This window comes from Caloenas nicobarica, chromosome 14 (genome assembly GCF_036013445.1).
Source record: "Caloenas nicobarica isolate bCalNic1 chromosome 14, bCalNic1.hap1, whole genome shotgun sequence".
In the NCBI taxonomy this organism is placed as follows: domain Eukaryota; kingdom Metazoa; phylum Chordata; class Aves; order Columbiformes; family Columbidae; genus Caloenas; species Caloenas nicobarica.
Window position 1 is genome coordinate 14774899 of NC_088258.1, and position 14909 is coordinate 14789807.

The following is a 14909-nucleotide window of genomic DNA, read 5'->3' on the forward strand; positions in this document are numbered from 1 at the left end:
ACATATTCTTCATTGGAACCTGGAGGGGAAAGCCTGTGCTGTCAGAAAGTCTGCTGGTGGAGGTTGGTTATTTGCAGAAAGAGCAGGGAGCGATCTTCAGCAGAAGAGCTCCATGCCCTCCTTCTGACGTAGGGAGCTATCACAGGATGGTTGGGGTTGGAAGGGACCTTTGGAGATCGTCTAGTCCAACTCACTTGCTAAGGCAGGTTCACCAGAGCAGATCAAGTAGATCAAGTGAGCTGATCGCAGTTGTTGAGTATGAACAGCTACTGCATATATATTTCATGGTGTTTTCTACTGATGTACAACTCAGTGCAGTGAGGCTCAAGTCAGCTGTAGATATGGAGGTGTAGACAACTTGAGTAAAGGTGGGGCAGATTCTTGTTGCTCTGTGATAGGACTTCTCAGAGCAGGGAGTTGACACTTGAGCATTGTTAGCCAGCTCAGGGGCTGGTCTTTGCACCATAAGGTGTATCACGATCATTGCAAAGTTACTACTGTGGTGTATTATGTTGCAAAGAAATGAGAAACTTCTGTTGAATAGTGGAAGCTATTTCAGAAGCTACTTCAGAATTTCTTGTTCAGGGGTTAGTAGAGAAAAGTGATGAGCAAGTTTTTTAATTTACTTTTTGACTGAGTTTAGAATTGTGTTTGTTCTTATGTCAGACCCAGTTTTATCTTTTACTACTTCCTTTCTGTTATAATTTCCCATGCTAATCATTCTGATACTCATAAGCTTTTTGTTTTGAGGCTATCTCTGTGTGTTATGGTAAGCCCCAGTTATCTCTAAACCACTGCTCTGTACCTAACACTGCTCATCTCTTGTAACTGAGATGTCTTGATATATTTAAGTTAAAGTTTCTAACTAATATGTAGTTTCTAAAGCCCTCATGTCTATATTCATCTTCATAGTAAGATGAATTAAGGTGGAATGGGATGTAGAGAGTATGGACTGAGATTACCAGAAGCAGGGACGTGTGTCCTTGTGACAGGAGACTATATGAGTAAAGAGAACGTAACAAAACTGAAAGCTGGGAAGAGCTGCTGTGTATAAATGCAACATATCCAGAGTTATTTAGGGCAAAAAAGCAATGGTAGTTGTCATGACAGGAACAAATGGTACTTTTTACTGGAAATCAGGTTCTGGAAAAAGTCACCAGCAGATCTAACTGCTGACAGCTTATGAATTGGCAATAACCCACCCATGGAGATCTGCTGAACATCATTGGGCAGTAATGATTCCCCAGCCTCCATTGAATAGGTTCTCCACCTCACAGTACAGCAAATTAAGACACACTTTTCTTTCCATGTTTTCTTTATATTTCTTTTTGTAGATGGCATCAGAAGAAATACTCTTATCTCATTATGAGAGTTGAATATGTGTAGCCAACAGAACGTATTTAACCTTGTTAGCAGTTGTCACACCGAGGTTTACCTTGCTTCCTGTGAGATCTCTTTTCCTGTATAATTCGGATGTGGGCCAGTTCTACCTAGTTCATGTTTCTTGGTTTCTTGGTTAACCTACTTTCTCCTTCCCGTAAAAGTTGTTACTGGTACTGCCTTATTTTACCAGCACACATTGTACAAGATAAACCGTAACTGAAAATATGGTTGAAAGACATATTAAAAGTATAAAATAGCAGTATCTCAAACTATATAATCAATTTAGATAAACTGTATTCTATGTAAATTAATTTCAAGTCTGATTTTAGAATGTTTAAAATATATGGCCTTGTTATATTTAGCAGAACAGAATATATATGTGGAATTTTTCTCAGCGTTCTTTCATGAGAGGGACCAGGCCATGGTTTAGTGCTTATGAGCACATTGCTGTCTAGTGGTCTCTCCTGCTGCTTTGCTCGTATGGCTAACAAAATATTAGAAATGCAAGAGTGTCATGGGTATGTGTTCTTCACGAAGAAAGTAGCTACAGGATTCTAGGAAGCAACTGTGAGAAATGAATGCAGGAAAGGGAAAATGCGTTCTGCAACTTGCATTCTACTTTTCTTTTTTTCCCTAAAGAATAGGACTTAATGTGTTGTTCCCTTTTCTTCTGACTTTTCTGACCAGAAGCCATCAATAAAAGGTAATCTGGTTGTCATTCTGGTTGTTTTGTAACCTTCTTATGTTGCAGTTTGATCGGACTAAAAATAGAGAGGTTTCTGGGGGACATAATAGTGGTAAGTTCCATGTTGTGGGGTTTTTTGGTATTGTGAAAGATTCCTCTTACTATATGGTTTGTTTTGGTGCCAAGTGTAAGGTGACTTATGCAAGATTTCTATAAGAGGCTTCTTTTTAAAAAGAAGCCTTTAAATTCAGAGAAATATCTTGGCCTTCTGACTTGTACAAGGCTTCTTCCAGGGTCTTTTCCTAATCTCTTAATTTTTACGTATAGTTGTGCCTTATGAAGTGAAGGGAGGTATTCTTCCAGACTTTCTCTGATGCACTCATCTTCAATGCTTATTGTACTTTAGTCACCTGAGGCAAGGAATGGGATCAGTTTTTTATTTAGTCTTGCTTAGTTTCTCTTGCTTACTCTTCAATTGTTAACTCTTTAACCAGCATCTAAATGCGATTGAAGTGTTGAGGTCTGAAAGGTGACGAAGTTTCTGTAGCAGTCTGTGCTGGCAGGAAGCCCTCACATCACGCGTTTCACTTCTGAGTAACTGTGAGGTTTGACTCATGGATGTTTATAGCTCTGGGTGAGAGAGAACAAGTGCTCTGGTAATCCGGCTGGCAGGTCTGGCAAGTGAGAAGGCAGCTCAGAGCATCACGGCTCACAAACAGTCGGCAAAATTGTAGGAAAACGCGTTTTGTTAGTCCTGCTAGTTAGAGAGCTTCATGTAGTGTTTTGTGTCTTTCTGTAAGAATACGTTATTCTCCATTTTTAGGATGGTAAGGACTCTTGGAAAAATTTCCTCTGGTACAAGTGCGTCATCTAAACTAATTTTCTTGCTCTATAAATTAATAATTAGGAAAATTGGGTATTGACTGAATACTGTTCGCCTTCTTGTCTGAAAACAGCGTTTTGACTTGAAAGATAAGCTTCTGAGATCTTTGTGTAGAACACAAGTATATTAAAGCCTAACAAATGAAGTGGTGTTGGTTTTCCTGACTTGGTAAGTCAAACCCAAAAAAAGATTGATGTTGGTGCCATTTGTTCCTAGCTGATACAAGGACTAGTATGCTGTCGAGGGAAGCTTAGGATTAAAAAAACCTCATGGCATAGAGGTTTTGTCCTTGCTACTGCCAAAGACATTTCAAGAGTGTATTTCAGCCTAATAAATTGCTGTCAACACACACTTTGGATTTTACTGCCTTCATTGTTTTTGCAAAAGGTGTCTTTCATTTTGCATGGACTAGTTGTTTGGCCTGCTAAGGAAGTTCAAAGATGGGGGAAAAAAAAGAAACTTCTATTAATGAAATAGGTAGTTCTATATCTTCTCAAGATGGTGTCTTTTTAAGGAGAGATCTTTAGAATATGTTACTTTGGAGGTAATTGTTCTACTGATTATTTGATACAACTTGAAGTTTGCTTTCTTGTACTTTAAAATGGATTTGAGATTTGTAAGTGGTATGCTAATTTACATTCTAAAACCTCCATTTCATATGACCTGAAGTTTCTCTATCAGAGTCAACTCAATGTAAACTCTTCAAATTTACAGGCAAAGTCAAGTATCAGATGTTTCATAAAACCAACAGAAACACTTGAGAGGTCTCTTGAAATCAACAAACACAAGGGGAAGAAGAGGGTGCAGAAAAGACCCAACTATAAAAATGTTGGTGAAGAAGATGAAGAGGAGAGAGGATCTGAAGAGAACCAAGATGACCTGGATAAAACTAAAGGTACAGAAGCGAGTTCAAAGGGCATCCGAACAAGCAGTGAAAATGAAGGTGAGCACACCAGTAAATAAAAGTGATGCTTACAATTTGGATACTTTAATTTACTGTGTGGATCTAGTTGTGATCTCTTATGTGACTTGTTCTCTTGTTGCACTAGGTAAATAAACATGGGACTATTAAATTTGTTTCAGTCTTTGGCCATATTTTTTTCTCGCGTTAAATCATTCTGTTAGAACGTGTACTTCTAATCTGATTAAGAGCTATGGAAGTGTTTTCATATCTTGTGCAGTCTTCAGACCTTACCACAAATGCACACTCTGCACCTAGGTGTACATGTTTATGGGGCACTTTATTAGGAGACTTCACAACTTTGTAACTTTTCCTTCTGTGGTAAGGCAAATGGTGCAGCCACTTTACCTTTGTAAGATGATGGGGAGTATTTTGTGCACGTTCCAATGACAAAAGTGACAGTACATGGTAGAAGATGATATTAAATAGTTCAAAACTGAAGAAAACATCTTTAAATTTTAGATTTTTTTAATTTCACGTTTTCAGGATTACTGAATGCTAACCTTAAGAAGAATTTGTTTTATAGGATGAGTGGTCTTACAGCAATTTGTTTTACTAGTTAGTAACTATTAGGAGGATGTAAATCAGAAACTAGTCTTTACTTTAGACATAAATGGAGAAAAATGTGGCAGAATTGCATACAAGCAATTGAAAACAAAACCTTTATGCTTTGAGAGCCCTCTCCAAACATGTAATAGTTGCATTTTGGTTCAGGTAAACGGTCTGTTTGAGAAGGTTTTCCTTAAGTGGTGTCAAATGACTTATGTATTGTCTGCCACGATTTGAAGAAAATAGGATGTGACCTACTGTTTAAACTGGTACATTTACTAGTCATCATGCAAAAGCTAGATTTGGTCCTGACACTTGTACCTAAAGCCGATAGATGTGAAACACTCAGGGCCAGGTATCCTGTTTTCTGTAATTGCAGAGACCTCTTTACATCCTTTATGAAACTTGGTGCCCACCTGTGCCCTAATCTTACCAGCATTTTCACTAAGAAATTTTTTTCCAGAGAGAGGTCTTACTTTTTTTCCTCCTGTGGTTTGGAGGGGGGGGGATTACTGTTGCTTGTTTATTTGCCAAAATAATCTGTGTATTTTCTTTAGATATATTATGTGTATGTATAATTTTCTTATAGCAGTTAAATTCATTAAAGAAATGTAAGCAAACTTCTTTATTGGGAAGAAAATTTGCCAACATCAATTCATTCATTAACATTTCTGAGGTTATGACTATAACTCTTTATATATAGTTGCAGCAGTCACTGTTAATGCAAAACAGAACTTACAAAAAAGCTTGTGATAACTGTTTGTTAAAAAGATTGAATTTTGATGGCGTGGGTTTTGTTTTGTTTCAGAAATAGAGATGGTAATCATGGAGAGATGCAAACTGTCTGAATTGTCTATCTCTGCTGTGACAGAACAGAACACAACAGATGAAGAAAAGAGTGCAGCTGCCTCTGGGAGTGAGATAACAAACTGGAACAGGTATAAAAGAACCGTTAATATATTTTGCTGGGTTGTTTCCTTACTTGCCCTCCTGTTAACTCTCACTTCTTTTAAAGGGTGTTTCAAATCCGCCTCCAATTAAAATTACAGGGGTTCTTGTGGATCACAAATAAGTGAGGCAGTGGAACAAAAGGGTATGACCTCTCTACTGAGGGGTTTTGGAAATCATCTGTTCCTGGGAAAAGTTTGTGCTTTCCTTCATGGCAGTTGTGATGCCTTAACTTGGTAAAATTAAATTAGAGACACAATAAAACCAGAATATAAATGTTTTCATTCCAAGGTTTTCTAAACCTCTAAATTAAGCCAGTAGTAGTTTTTCTTAATGATACTTAAGGTCACATCTATCACTTTTGTATATACCTATAGGGCAAAAAAACCAAAGAAAATTCCTCAGTTCGGGCTGAATTTTGCAGAATTTTAGTAGTAGTAGTTACAAATAAACCCTACTAACCTATGTAGTTTACAAGGTCCATTAGTATAACTTAGGGTTATTGAAAACCTCTCTAGGGAATAGGTTTAAGTGTTCCTGGGAGCAGAAATTGCCCTGACTTCAAAATTTAATCTTGGATATGTTAAATACCCATAGGACACTTCCTCAGTAAGGATTTTGCATTCTTGATACTGGAATGCTAAAGAAGCTGAATGTGCCATCTCTGACACAAAAGTAATGGCAAATCTGTCCCTTGGGGAAACGCACATGTTTAATAGGATTTCAAATTTATTTTTAAACTCGGGAAATGCTGCCTGGTGTTCCCAGAATTTCATTCTGTCTCCATTATAGCTTTGATGTAGCTTAGATTACATTCATTAATAAAGATAACATTTAACTTCGTTGTAATGGTGAAATTGAACCTTGACTTGAACTGGCTTTAAAATACATAGTTCTAGATTATTGATATTTTGACTAAAATACGTGCCAAATGGCTTTTAGAAAGAAATTGGCAATGACTGCATTGAATACTAAAGCAACTAGGATGCTCAGGTCTTGAAAAGTGCAAAATACTTCCAGATGAGATTCCAGCGCGTTTGGCAGATGTCTGCATTCCAGGACTCTCCTGATCTGCAGATGTGATCTGACAGCATTCTGCATCTTTCCTAAAAATCAACAGCATCAAAGAACGTGCAGAGCTAAAAATATTTTTAAAATAAGGGTAGACCTTGTGTAGGGCATTTCTGGCCTTAGTTTTGCACGTGAATCTTTGGAAATACAGATGAAGAAGCTGCTATAGCTTAAGATTTTGTGTTATTCTATATGCCAAGTGTAATATTTGAGCAAATTTCTTGAGAGATTTAGGTACTGTTTCAAGTGTGTATAGCTTCTTTCCTACACTGGTTGGAATCTCTGAATCTTGTGGATATGGTGCAATGTGGCAGTGGAAAAGGCGGTGATCTTTTATTCCATGCTTGAAGTGGGAGAAGCTTCTGGAATAATCAAACTGGAATAAGCAAACTGGAATAATCATTAATGGTTGTAATGATTGTCATTCCTCATGTGTTGCTGTCTTCAATTGTGGACACATGCTACAAGAATAAATACTTTAAAGAATACCTGTATGTATCAAGGCACTAGTAAAAGGCTAGTAAAGGAAGAAATGCTTGCAGAGTTAAGAAATTCATTTGAAAATACTTGATGTATAGCCTTTAACATTAAAAGTGTTTTTTAAAAAGTGTCCAATAGTTAATTGAAAAATAAATGGAAAACAGCAGAGTTTGCAGTTAAAACTCTGTAGCTGTAAAAGGTAAGTTAAGTTTTCAATTTCCCTTACCCTTTTACTACTGCGAAGAACATAAAAAAGAAAATGTAATTATTTTTGGTGTAATTTTATTTTTACGTGCCTCACTACTAGAAATTTTTAAGCCTAAAGGCTTATTTTAAATTAACTTCCTTTTATGATATGCTGTGCAGCAACATTTTTTTCCAGAATGTGAAGTTTTCACACTACGTTGTGCCTTCTGTTGCTGCTTTCTTACAGCGGAAGTTATTCCGTGTCTATGCTGTATTTAGTTTATATGAGAACCTGTTGATGAGTGGGATTCCTAGACTTCGTTTCAGCTGCACATAATTGCGATTGAGACTTTGATAATGCAGATAGATAGATGCCATGAAGAAGCATCTGGAATGAAACTTCTTTCTCTCACTGCTGTAATATTTTTTTTAAAGTTACGTAATTTCACAAATCTAAGTAGCATGTGGGGGGAAACAATGAAAAATGCATTAGGGATTACAGGGACTGTTTAATACCATGTAATATTGGTGTTAATGGAACACAAAGCTACTGATATTTCTGCAACTTTAACCTCCTAAAGTGTTGTTTTTAATAACATTAAAATAAATATTACTTTTATGTCATAAGTAATTTTTTAGGGTAATCTGTTGTTGGTTTGCCAACAGACCTAGTGTTATCTAGCTTTTAAGTATTTTAATATTCTTGAACCTGGATATCTTGGTCCTCTTTCTTCCTTAGACCTTGAAGTTGAACTCCCGTCACGATGTGTGGAGCATTTCAGGGTGTCGTGAGCCTTGTAGGGCTGGCTCAATGCTTAGGAACACTGGAGGCACTCTTGGTTTATTTTCAACATTGCTAATGCTTTAGGCTGTTTTTCTGGAATCGTTATGTTCTTTTGAGATCTACAACAGGACATCATGTGGGAAATTTGGCTTAGATACTTAGTGTTGAACTTGGGGAAGAGGGATCATAATTCAGTGGCATTTAAGTGTCTCATAGAGGATGCTGATGATCCAGCTTGAGAAATGCACAAACATGGGACTGCAATGTTGTGAACTGAGCAGAGAAACGGTGGTTTTATGACTTTGGACGTTATTTTAATATGTTTTATTTGTATGTAATTTAGGTAATGTAAGGTGGGTTTTTTTCCTTTCACTGTTAAAAAAAATCCTGTCTGTCTGGGCTGCCTGTGAAAATGAATTTAATTTCTACTCGTGCTCTGAACTAATTTGATGCAAGCCAGCTTAAGACAAGAAGCCAAGTTACTTTACCATCAGGCTTGTGCTATTATCAACTGAATCTCAGCCATATCTGATGTGTCCAAACAGCTCCTGGATTAAATTGACTTTTCTGGTCTGTTCAGGGCACAGGCGAAGGGTGAACTTGGCACTATTTGTAGCTTCATGTTTAGGTGTCGTAGATCACACGTCCTTAAATCTGGGAAACAAAGCTCATCTGCGGTCCAGAACTTTCTTTTTCCCATTCACATGTTCCCGTCTTGTTCATTTTTCTTTCCTATAAGTGTTTGATGGTAAAGTTTTGGTTGTTTTAGAATAACCTAGCTTACTCCAAACTTTTGGTGAAAACCGCTTTCTTGTAATAGTAGAAACTTTTCAACTCCATTTAGTATGTGAGTTTTAAGGTAGTCTTTTTTTAATGTAACAGTGATAGCAGCACCTTGAAGAAACTTAGGTGTACACTTAAAACAACCTGTACAACACTTCTACATACATACTAAATGTGCTACCAACAACCCAGTAAATGTGTGGACAACCAATTCTTGGGCAAGTATTATGTAACAAATCCCATTAAAACATCAGAATTAATGTCAGAATGTGAATACAAGGCATGGCTATGATCTGAGCACTCTGGAACAGGTTAATTTTTGTTTAATGCCTGAAAATGTTCATTACTGTAAATTTGCTGCTTTCATTAGCTACATGTGGACAAGATCGTTACTCATTTTCCTCTAGATATGATCTTTTTCTTCTTAACTGTTTTAAAATTACTCCTTTCACAGGCCTTTTCTTGATATGGTCTATAATGCCCTGGACTGTGCTGAAGATGATTACTATGCCCTCTTTGTGCTCTGTCTTCTATATGCAATGTCACACAACAAAGGTGAGCAATTGTTGCTTTTTCCAGGGAAAACTAAATGAGACACATGGTTTTAGACAGGCACGATCTGTTTGTAACTGATGTTTATGTATGCCTTAGAGAGAAATTCTTTACGTGGGGGAGGCAGAAATAAGTATGCTGTACGTAAAAACAGTTGCTAAGGATCGCCTTTTTAAGAATTATTTGGTAGAAAGCTTTGTGAACATCAGATGACTTTTCTTCCATAGGTTTCTTGGAATTGGAATAAGATTTTTGTATTTCGTTTTTAATCTCTTCAGTTGAAGCTCACTATATTCAATGTACACATAGATGGGATCCAATTCTTTCCCACTTGGCATATACTGTGACTGCTATATGTAAGCCAAGTATAAAATGTTGTAAAACTTGTTACCATATGTTAAACTTAAATCTCTGTATGCTTTAAAGATGTAGATAATGCACCAGGCCTGAGAATCAGATGTGATGATGGAAGTCGTGTATTGCCTATTTCTATCCAGCTTTGACAGTCCTTCAGTAATTCTTTTTATACTCTACAGCCTTCTCATCTGTTGTGCCATAATTGTTTGAAAACTTGTGTAAGTTGTCAGTGTTCTGTGCCATAATACATCTTGCAAGTCTCTCAAGGAGCCTGGACTGTTTTTTAAACTAGCAAAGCTGTGTTAAATGTGTACTTCATTGTAATTCAGACAGTATGAGAATGTGTAACCTTTGCTATGGAATGATTATGGTTAGCTTTTTTGCTGTTTATGTGCATTTTAAATAGATTCCTTATGGAGCAATAATGTATACACTTCATACATGCAAATAATCATATGTTTCAGGAATCGAGGGCTGAATTTAAGTTATTTTCTGCTTACGAGGATAGTTTCTGTAACATACTAGTAATTTCAATTAATCAACTGCTACAGTAGACTGAGCAAAAGAGCATCAGATGTGATGAGATGCCTAAAAGTAAGGATTCTGTTCTAGCTTCAAGGTACCTCTAATGGGCAAGTAGAGTGGAAATAAGTCTTGAGGGAGCTGGCAAAGCTGAGCCCCTCCTGTTCTCCTCCACCCTCTTGATGGCTTTATCTTTTTCCAGGAATGAAGGAATGCTTCTCTGAGATCATAATTTACAGGCAATTTCAGGGCTTTCACAGTCTCTTATGACAAGAGATAATAACACAACTAATATCACCGAAGACAGCACCACAGCCTTGCTGTGCTCCAGCCCTTTCTTACTTGCGTCTCTGATTTCCCACCCTGCCTCTCCTCCCCCATTCCCTGCAACCAGTGTCCTTCTTCCAGAAAATGACTTTTCCTAAGGGACTTTTGAGCATCACAGTGCTAGAAAACCCTGATGTCAGAGATGGATTCTTTTCTCTTAGAATTCATTAGCTGAAACTGTGAATAGCCAGAATCATTAATTGTAACTGTTGCAGCTTCAGAGACTCCTGCAAGTCTTTCAACATCATTGTAGAGGAGTGAGCCTGCACTCTAGAGCTGTATTTTTTAAGAAATCTCCTATTTAAGACCATAGTCCTTCAAGCCACTGTATTTGCTTTCAGTGTAATTAGTCACTCTTCAATGTCCTGTTCCCAGAAAAATGGTCTGATATCCTCTCTTGTTTCAAAGATGTTTTGCTTACATCTCTAGTATTGCTGTAAACAGTGACAAATGCAGCCTCTTGCTGCTTAGCTTCAGCAATCTCTGTGCTGTTTATTTTTCACCCAATATCCAGGGTTACCAAGAGAAATACAACAAAAAATATCTACCTTTTAAGAGACTAAAAGTGTCCTGCCCACAAACTGGAGACACTATGCATTTAAGGGGTCAAAATCTACGCTTCATTCTTTGGTGGTCACATCAGCCCTCTCTAAATGAAACATTCTTTAGGCTATACTCATTGGCTTTCCTTGTCAACAATTTACATTAGCCTGTTGCTCTTTGGAAGCTGTTTTCCTTTCTCCTCCTGTCCTTGACCCTAGATCTTAGGTGCTGGACAGATAACATCATCCAGTTTGGTCTTCACTCTCATTCACTGCCCCACTCCTCGTCCCTGCAGTAACCTGCCCTCAGTCACGGGGACACCGTGCCTCTGCGTCTTGAACAGGCGGGTTTCACAAGCTGCTGATTTGGTGCCCCTGTTTGGTGCAAGAATGGACTGGTGTCCTTTCCAAGCTCAGGAGCTGTATAGCTGCTCCTTTCTACACCAAATTCAATACCAGTCATGGAAGGTGCCTCAGGGCTGAGCTGAGCCAATGTTTATAACTGAATTCGATATAATGCAAGAGATCTGTTTGCTTACAGACTCTCTCAAGGTATGGCTCACTGATTCTTTTCTTTGGCAAAAGGGCATGAAGATCCCTCACCAAACATGGAGAGGCCAAGTTGCTTCCACAGTTTAAGGAAGTAATAAATCTCTTGGAGTTGTGTGTCTAGGATCTGATTTACTGTCTGTATGACAGAGACGGCAAATGCTCTAGTGAGCACTTGGATTGGTTCAAACAGGTAATGAATTGGAAATTTAGGATGATTTCTTATGCCTGAATGCTTGTCCTCTCTACACCACAGGAAAATGAGTTGCAGTTTTCTATTTCAGTATATTGGCTGTTTTAGATATGTTTCTGACTCTCTAGCTGGTCAGTTTGAATTTTGACTTTCGCCCCCATCTTACTCATTCTGGTGCTGTGGAGGAGGCTACAACAGAACACATTTTAAAAAATCTGAATTGCTCTAGCTTATGCAAGAACTTTGGTTTCAGGCCTTTCTTCTAAGGGAGAAGGCTTCTCAGTCTTTGTCACTAAATGCGGACACGTTGTTGAGGCTTTCGATCGTGACTCCTTCCATCTGGATGCTGAGTCTGCACTTTGCGCCGTGTTCTTGAACAAGTTTAAAGAAATGTGCTAGTTTTTTACCAGCAAGAAATATCTGTGTGAACAGGAAGAAGGAATCTGAAGAGGTACACATATGCAGCTAAATAGATTTGTTGCAAATTGTATCTGAGAGATCTTTAATTCCAAAAGGAATTATATGTTGCTAGAGCATGTACTATATCTCAAGAATGCAGAATTTTGCATCCTTGGCAGGCAGACAACCAGATGGAAGATGCTGAATATTAATTCTTTCACTGCGATTTCAATTTGGTCCCTTTGTTGAACAACCTGCCTGGTCCTGTCTTATTGCTCCTCCTTGTTTTCTTAGTCTCCTTAATGGTTTTCTGCTGGTTAATGAGTGTGAGAGCTTAATCTGCATATAGATATTCTCTAAGAAATGTTAATCAGAGCAGCTTTCCTTTCCAGAAGGAAAACTGTGGCTCTTTACTAAGCACTAATACTCTGATTGCCCCGGTTCCTTAAATGCCTCCTTCCCCCCCATCCCTTTCTTCAGTCTCATCATGACAGAGAACATTTGTATCACTGTCATTAATCTTCAAACAGACCTTTATTAATTGTTCCAAATACGTATGCTTAGTGAAGAAATAAATCAAATATCACAGATGGCATTGTTATGTAGAGCTAGCTATGAGTTCAGGCTTGGAAGAAACTCTAAACTACAATATAGTCGTCTTCTGTTTTATAGGGTTGTTTATTACCATTCTTTAGAACAAGGACAGGGAGTCCTCAGCAATCCATAACGATGTTGTGTTCTAAGAGGTCTTATGGTAAACCAGTCTATTCTGAGAAATAACTTTGCTGTTTTAGAGGAATAGGTTGAAGAAAGGTGGGTTTAGTTTCCTTATATGGGAAGCCAATGAGAATCTGTGATTTGAGTTGGGAAAGGTACTAATAAATAAGAGGCTACTAGTAACAACAGAATTTCTATTTTTTTAAAAATCAATGAACTGATTGCTTACTACCAAAGCAGAACTGAAAATCAAACTTTCTTTTCTCCTTTAGCCTTCGTGCTCTCCAGATGTATGGCTCAACTTTGATTTCATTTAGATACAAACAAATAGTATGAGCATTCCAGGTGCAGCAAAATGATTTGGGTGTCACCAACTACTTGGGGATTTGAGTGTCTTCACCCAGTCAGCTCCATCTAAGGCTGAGATGTTTCAGTGATACGTATACGTGTTTAGGCTTTCTGTTGTTCCTCTGTTTCCTTGTAATAGACATTAAAAACTAACTTGCCCAGTTTTATATTGCCAATTCTGCTCTTCTGAGAAAACTGCTACTGTTAAATACTTACCTCGAGGCATACAGCTCTTTTCTAACTTAACTTTCTTCCTTCTTTCCCCACAAAAGGAATTGACCCCGTCAAGCTGGAGCGAATTCAACTTCCAGCTCAACATGCTGAAGAGAGAAATTCATATAATCATGTGCTTGCAGAAGGGCTTATCAGGATAATGAATTATGCTGCGCAACCGGGTATCACTTTTCCAATATTCATTTTCTTGCCAAGCTAAAATTTTTGAAGATTAAAAAAAAAAAATAAAAAAAGAAAAATGCTACTTAGCCACATGTCTTTGAGGGGAAAGTGTCTGTTTAGCATTCTCTTCTAGGAACAGTGAGTAGATATGGTCTGTGAAAAACAGCTATCAGGTTCCCTTGGTTGTTGGTGAACCAGAAGCTCTGGATTTCTGCTGAATAGTTGTTTCTGTACTCAGAACTACACAGTGATCTGTTATCTTAATTCCTACTTTCTGTGGTTTTGAATAAACAAAAATGATGAGATGTATAGTGATTTCAGCTTAGTGTAGGATTTAATCCTGAAAATATGATCCATGGCACCTTTGCTTGTAAAAGTAATTCTATTGCACAGAAACGTGATTTTTGTTCAGGTCACAGCTCTTCTCTGTGCACTTCACCTCTTAAAACTTCGAATGAATAGAACTGGTTTTCCCCTGAAACTGAGCACTATCAAATTCCTAGTTTTCTGCAGAATTAAATTTAATGCTTGTTTGACTCTCAGGATTGATCTACTGAGTATTAACTTATGCTGATGTGTCAGTCACCAATTAAAAGCACGTTTATATATGAAGAGTTTGTACATACTGCAGATGGAATGACTGCAAGATGAGGAAATGCATTTATTTAAATAAAAGCATTTCTAGGGAGGGGTGGAATTAGTGGGGTTTTACTAAGCTTGCTAAATGCCGTGTAGAACATCTTTTCTTTTGGGGGATCCTGATGTTTGTCTTTAGTTTCTGGCAGAATGGTGCCAACTTGTAAAATAGTAGATAGGAGTTGAGACCAAAAGCTGAAATGTCTGCCTGTCTCTTGGGTATATTGTCTTAGTATTGATGACTGAGCTCAGACTGTGCATTTCCAAAATATATATTTAAATCCTTCTGAAACTGTAAGCTTGAGGTCTCAATGCATTCTTTCACTGGGACTTCTCTAGATTCTCACATCCAGGCTGTATCTGAATCCTTTGGACTTCTTTTAAGGAAAAGCCATGCTTTATTAGTGTGCTGTGTACAAAACTTCCTTTCAACTTAACTGTAACTTAGACCCATGCCAAAAGTCTGTGATTCTTTTGTAATTTTAGTGCAATTCAACCTCTACTTCAGATTGATAAAGGCATTGTTTACGACCTTTTCTAATAGTATTAATATTTATTGCCTTCTTATCGCATGGTTCTGCTTTGAATTTTCTTCTACTTTAAATGACTCTTCCAGTTCTTTTTTTTTTTTCTTGTAACTGTCAGCATTGTAAGCCAG

General features: G+C 37.6%; 1 protein-coding gene across 3 annotated transcripts in view; it reads left to right on the plus strand.

Moving 5' to 3' along the window:
- CLEC16A (C-type lectin domain containing 16A) overlaps positions 1 to 14909 on the plus strand; it is a 77049-nt gene that overhangs the window by 17126 nt on the left and 45014 nt on the right. For all 3 annotated transcript variants that reach the window (XM_065644662.1, XM_065644660.1, XM_065644661.1), the window contains exons 10-13: positions 3666 to 3894; positions 5270 to 5399; positions 9168 to 9268; positions 13492 to 13614. In XM_065644662.1, the coding sequence (XP_065500734.1) occupies positions 3666 to 3894; positions 5270 to 5399; positions 9168 to 9268; positions 13492 to 13614 (583 nt within the window). The remainder of the gene's footprint in view (positions 1 to 3665; positions 3895 to 5269; positions 5400 to 9167; positions 9269 to 13491; positions 13615 to 14909) is intronic.